The sequence below is a fragment of the Cibotium barometz genome, chromosome 45, assembly GCF_041138505.1.
Source record: "Cibotium barometz isolate CiBa-2024 chromosome 45, ASM4113850v1, whole genome shotgun sequence".
In the NCBI taxonomy this organism is placed as follows: domain Eukaryota; kingdom Viridiplantae; phylum Streptophyta; class Polypodiopsida; order Cyatheales; family Cibotiaceae; genus Cibotium; species Cibotium barometz.
In genome coordinates, this window is record NC_141090.1 from 21,815,627 (window position 1) to 21,821,152 (window position 5,526).

The following is a 5,526-nucleotide window of genomic DNA, read 5'->3' on the forward strand; positions in this document are numbered from 1 at the left end:
ACTTCCAAAAAGTGATTAATGAAGCCTGCACGCCTGTATAAATTAATCCTATGATTTAATCTCAAAAATATAATTAGACACGGAAGGAGAAAAGAGGTTAAAAAAAGCACAATATATACAATTTTCTGTCCTTCATCAAAAGCCCAAGACAAAGGGGGGAAAAAAACAAATATGGAAAGGTGGAAAAAGAAGCTTCATTTTTAATTCAAAGCTATATAAATATATATATTCACTTGAGCCCACTTTGAATATGTGGCTTTAAAATATCAAATAGGAAATGGAAGATAAACCTTGATTTTTTCTATCAACGTGTAGAAGAGTTCCTCTCACGAAGCTCTGAGAGAGAGAGAGAGAGAGAGAGAGAGAGAGTCAACTCCAATTGATCTAAAATCTGTCTAGTAGTATGACCTTCTCCTCTTTCTTCTAAACGCCTTGTTTTCTGAGCTTTTCCAATCAATTAAAACTTTCTCTACAATCATCTTTCTTCCTTTTTCTTACCTGATGATCTCTGTGTGTGTGTGTGTGTGTGTGCATCGCCTATGTTTTGCCAATTTGCAATCAAATCTCATTTCCCAAGAACAAGGAATCATTCGGTAGTAGTCATTGTCCTCTCTCTACCCCTCTCTTTCATCACCTCCACCACAACATAGCTTTTGCTTCTTCTTTCTCACTTTTCTTCTTAAACCTACACAATACAAATTTTGCAGTCATAGTATAATCACAGGTACTACTTACACACACACACACACACACACACACACACCCACCCCCCCCGCTAGTGAATAGCTTCCTGTCCTCCCTTTCATATGCCCAGTACACAACACCCCTTGTTATCTCCTTTCCACCCCTCTGATCAATAATCACAAAAAACAATCACCTCTCCAAGGAATTCCTTAACCTTTTTTCTCCACACCAGGCACAGTTCCTCCCTTTCCTAGCCACTTTGAGCAAGTAACCCCTCCCACCTTGCTTTTCCTTTTTGGTCTTTCTAACCACTTCCCCCACCATACCCTATTCCACCATTAGCCTTCACCTTTCACACTGGTGGTTGGGCAGCATCTCAGAAAATGCTCAGCTTATCCAGCTCCAACATGTAGCATCCTGTTTCAAAGTTTTTTTTGCTTAGTCTGGTGGTATTTATTTGAATTGATTAACTAGTGCCAGCCTTAACCCCTCCTTTTCCAAGTATGCAAGCAACTGGGCAATATGGGGTACCTGCTGATGTAGCCCAGTATGTGAGTACTAGGGCTGCACCCTCCCATGGACATATGTTCAATCTCTCTCATGAGATGTCTCTCTCGCCGTCTTCCGGCCACAGCCATGGACATGGACATGGCCAGGGTCTGTCTCTTTCTCATTCACCGCACTCTCAACCACAGCAGCAGCAACAGCAAAACCATCATCAGCAGCAACTTAACCACTCTCACCTACAACAACAGGTTTTGTCACAGCATCAACAGCAGCAGTCTCAATTCATTCAGTCTCATCAGCAAACCCAGCATGGGTTTGGCATGAGTATGAATGCACTGAAGGCGCCACCTTTGCCGCAGCATCAACTGCAGCAATCTCAGGCATTGCAATCAGGACAGCAACAAGTACAAGCTGACAACTATCATCATCAGCAGCAGCAGCAACAACAACAACAAGGAGATCATGTGCAACAAAGGAATCAAGTACATCAACAATCAACTATGTTGCAGCAACAGACATCTTTGGAACCTGATTCTAGCCCTCCTCAAGCTCTTAATCCTGGCTTAAACAAGGGTTTAATGACGAGAGAGGAGTCTCTTGATGGGGAAGAGCAAGATATGCTAGGTGAAGGAGGAGAGAAAGGGGGTGCAGGAAACAGATGGCCAAGGCAAGAGGCCTTTGCCCTCTTAAAGATCCGGTCAGACATGGATGCAGTCTTCCGTGACTCCAACCTCAAAGGCCCACTATGGGAAGAAATCTCAAGGTATTAATTTCTACCAAGGTCTCCTCTTCGGCACATCAAATCCTAAGGTCCCTTTGACCTATTAACATTTTTTCCTGACTAACCCTAGATTGCAATCCACTATATAATTGCTCATAATTGATTGTAGATCGCATAACACATGATATAGATCTAGAGTTGCTAATATATCAATTAATTAGTGTACTGAGCTTTACGATCCTATAATTACGTTTTCTGGGTTCATTCTTTGTTAATGATAGTTAATGAAAGTATTCAGGAGCCGTTCCTTCACAAGCAGAAAATTAGTCAGTTAATTAGCAATTAGTTACTCATCACTGGACCGTTAATGTTTGATTTACGAATGATTACGTTAATAACCCTAACAGTAATTTCCAATAATTAGTCAAGAAAAGCTTTGAAATTTTAACCTTTATTACACTGCCTTTTATCAATCAGAAGTACATCACGTCACGCATTTGATTTGACTCATTTACTATGATTCACGGAGGTAGATCAATGCTCGTAATCGAGAGCTCAATTTATCATTAGGGTTAGTGCATTAGTTCAGCAGCTGCTGTTGTCTCCAAGTACATAAGAATTGAGACTATGACCTCCGATTTATTCTCATCATCATTATTTACTATTGTCATTCTGTATTACTAGCCTGTCAAATTCAGCTATTCCTTCCTTGATGCGATCCACCGACAAAATAAATCTAGTAATTTACACTCTTAATGGCACCCAAACACAGAGATTTCTGTTAATCGACGCATTAAGGGTTAATTATGGTAAACTCTTTCCCATCATCAATCCTTAACAAGCTAACTGCAATGACGTGAAAGCTTGCTCACTTCTTGATTGATTTTCCTTCGTTCAGTTCTTGCATCTTAATCTGATGCGAGTTTGACGCTAACCATTTTACGGAAATGCAGATTATTGGTGTAATTTGAAGATCATTAACTGTGATCAAATTAACGTGGTTAAGGTGGTCGCTGACCCGCCGAAGTAATTAGGATGGTTAATTACCTTCACGAAATATTAATTACTCTTGTTGTTTTAATCCTTAAAAGCTATTTTATGCCTTTTTCTTTTTGAATCAGGAAGCTGGCGGAAATGGGTTACCACAGAAGCGCGAAGAAGTGCAAGGAGAAATTCGAAAATGTGCACAAATATTACAAGAGAACCAAAGATGGCAAGGCTGGAAGACAGGATGGAAAAAATTACAGATTTTTCAGTCAGCTGGAGGCCTTGTATGGTAAAACTGGAGACAGCAATAATACAATTAACCTTAGCCATAAGAGCCTTAATGATGCTACCCCTGCTGTCCTATTAACTGCAGCAAATATTAATGGTGATGATGGTGGTGCTGGCTTAGGTTTGATTGCTGCAGCAAGAAATAATAACAGATCACCAGCTTTCCCTTCTACTGGTAATACTACAGCAGCAGCAGTAACAGCTGCTGCTACCACAGCACATATAGCAAGGACCTTGGAGAGAGTGGAGTCTCTCAAACATGATTCAGATAACAGCAGTGGGCTTAATTTCTCCTTTGAATCATCAGAAGATGATGAGTTTGATGACACCGAGAATCCAACAAGCAGGAAAAGGAAGAGGAAATCAATGAAGAAGTACTTTGTTTTCTTTGAGAAAGTGATGAAGAAAGTTCTGGATAAGCAGGAGCAGATGCAGGACAAGTTTCTAGAAGCTCTGGAGAGAAGGGATCGGGACAGGATGATAAGAGAGGAGGCTTGGAAGAGGCAGGAGATGGCCAGGCTCAACAGGGAGCATGACCTGAGGGCCCAGGAGAGAGCGCTGTCAGCGTCTCGTGACTCATCCCTCGTCGCCTTCTTGCAGAAAGTAACTGGCCAGACCCTCACTCTGCCACTTATTGCCTTGCATTCCAACGACCAGCCCTCTTCTGCCATCATCCCTGCTGACTACATCCATGATGACTACCCCCATGATAAGGAGATGTATGATCCCACCAGTAAAAGATGGCCAAAGCCCGAGGTTTTGGGCTTGATTAAGCTTAGGACCAGCCTTGATCAGAAATTTCATGAGCCCGGATCCAAAGCTGTCTTGTGGGAAGAAATCTCTGCAGGCATGTCCTCCCAGGGCTTTAGTCGAACGGCGAAACGATGCAAGGAGAAGTGGGAGAACATCAACAAGTACTTCAAGAAGGCCAAAGAGAGCAACAAGAAGAGGCCTGAGAATGCAAAAACATGCCCTTATTTCCATCATCTTAATGCCCTGTACAAGGAAGGGCTCCTTGGTGGTGGTGGCTCCAGTATGAGTACCAAGCAGCTAATGATGACAGAGAAAGGGGAAGAACAGTCTGAGGATGTGCTGGAGCAAGGAAATACAAGCAACACTAGGGAGGATAGTGGGCAGGCACAAGAAGGTGATTCAGAGAACTTGCCAGCAGGAGAAATTGAAGGCCCAGGATTGAATCCCACACAGATCGCCGCCGCCGCCGCCACCACTCTCAGCACAGTTCCCAGTACAACTAGTGTTAGCAATGATGCTGCAATGCACTTGTTTATGAGTTCTGATAATCTGGATAATAATGCAAGCGTTAAGAAGGCTATGCCATCCAAAGAAAGCCAACCCACTATTGATTCTGCAAGTGCCAATCATCCAGCTACCACTTAAGTCTTTCTCTGTCATTTTGGAGGGAAATAATATTTCAAAAAGCTGATCAGGGGCTACTAAGCAGCGGGCAAGCACAAGAACAAGCTCAGTCTCAAAACCTTAATCCCATCAACAGGTTATGCAAGTTGGCCATTGATGAAGAAGTTAACAGCAGTAAGAAGTGTGCATTGAAGCTGCAGTAGTAATGGACTAAAACACAGAGGATAACTCATATTGGTGAAACCAATGAACATTACAAGGGCCTTCAGCAAAGCTATTGCACCCCACCATGAGTCAGAGAAATATTACAAAGCTAGGATGTAGTAGTAGACGACTGCATGCAGATGTGTATAGTACAGGGTTGGTGTGTAGCAAATGTATATCTCATCTAGGTATATCAATAGGATAACTAGGTTAGGGCGAAAAATTATCGGATATACTGGTTGTTCCATGCATTGCACGCTGTAGATTAGTACCGGAGGTTATTAAGGTGTTAAGCTTCTTATAGATGATAAGCTTCTTGCACGTAGCATGCAGTTAAATATTTGAGTGATTATTCATTAAAGCTTCTGGCGTACAGTTAATGATGTACTTTGTTTTGTCCAATAAGGTTTTGAAAAAACCCGGCAGGCGGAGAACCCCTGCAAAATAAATGGCATATTTACATGCTGCATGCAGCCAACAATTTGCTTTGGCTTCCCACAGGTTTGATCGCGAGGTTGCAGGCTTGAGCATGTGTTGATATTGTAATGCGCGCGCGCGCGCGTAGCCCAAATGCCATTGCATCAAAAAAAAAAAAACAAGTGTCATCATAAGTGACTTTTCTTTTGAAATGTTGTGAGTGTTACTACTTAAATTATGTGCCACTAGGATCGAATCGAATCCCTCTTAGAGGATGTTACAAAAGTTAAGCAGGCATTACAAATGGTGCCTTCTTCAACAAAGGGATGGGCCACTATCGT

The 5,526-nt window shown here is 42.1% G+C and overlaps 1 protein-coding gene across 1 annotated transcript; it reads left to right on the forward strand.

Annotated features, from left to right (window-relative positions):
- Window positions 1-734: 734 nt before the first annotated feature.
- LOC147612519 (trihelix transcription factor GT-2-like) lies at window positions 735-5,217 on the forward strand. The gene is made up of 2 exons (XM_086783154.1): window positions 735-1,954; window positions 3,034-5,217. Exons 1-2 carry the CDS (start codon window positions 1,188-1,190, stop codon window positions 4,583-4,585), a joined length of 2,319 nt encoding a protein of 772 aa, XP_086639280.1. The 5' UTR covers window positions 735-1,187; the 3' UTR covers window positions 4,586-5,217.
- Window positions 5,218-5,526: the final 309 nt, after the last annotated feature.

Excerpts from the sequence above, each read along its gene's own strand:
- LOC147612519 (XM_086783154.1), top strand. The coding sequence starts at position 1,188 with ATGCAAGCAACTGGGCAATATGGGGTACCTGCTGATGTAGCCCAGTAT. Across the intron at positions 1,955-3,033 it reads CTATGGGAAGAAATCTCAAG|GAAGCTGGCGGAAATGGGTT; the intron begins GTATTAATTTCT and ends TTTTTGAATCAG.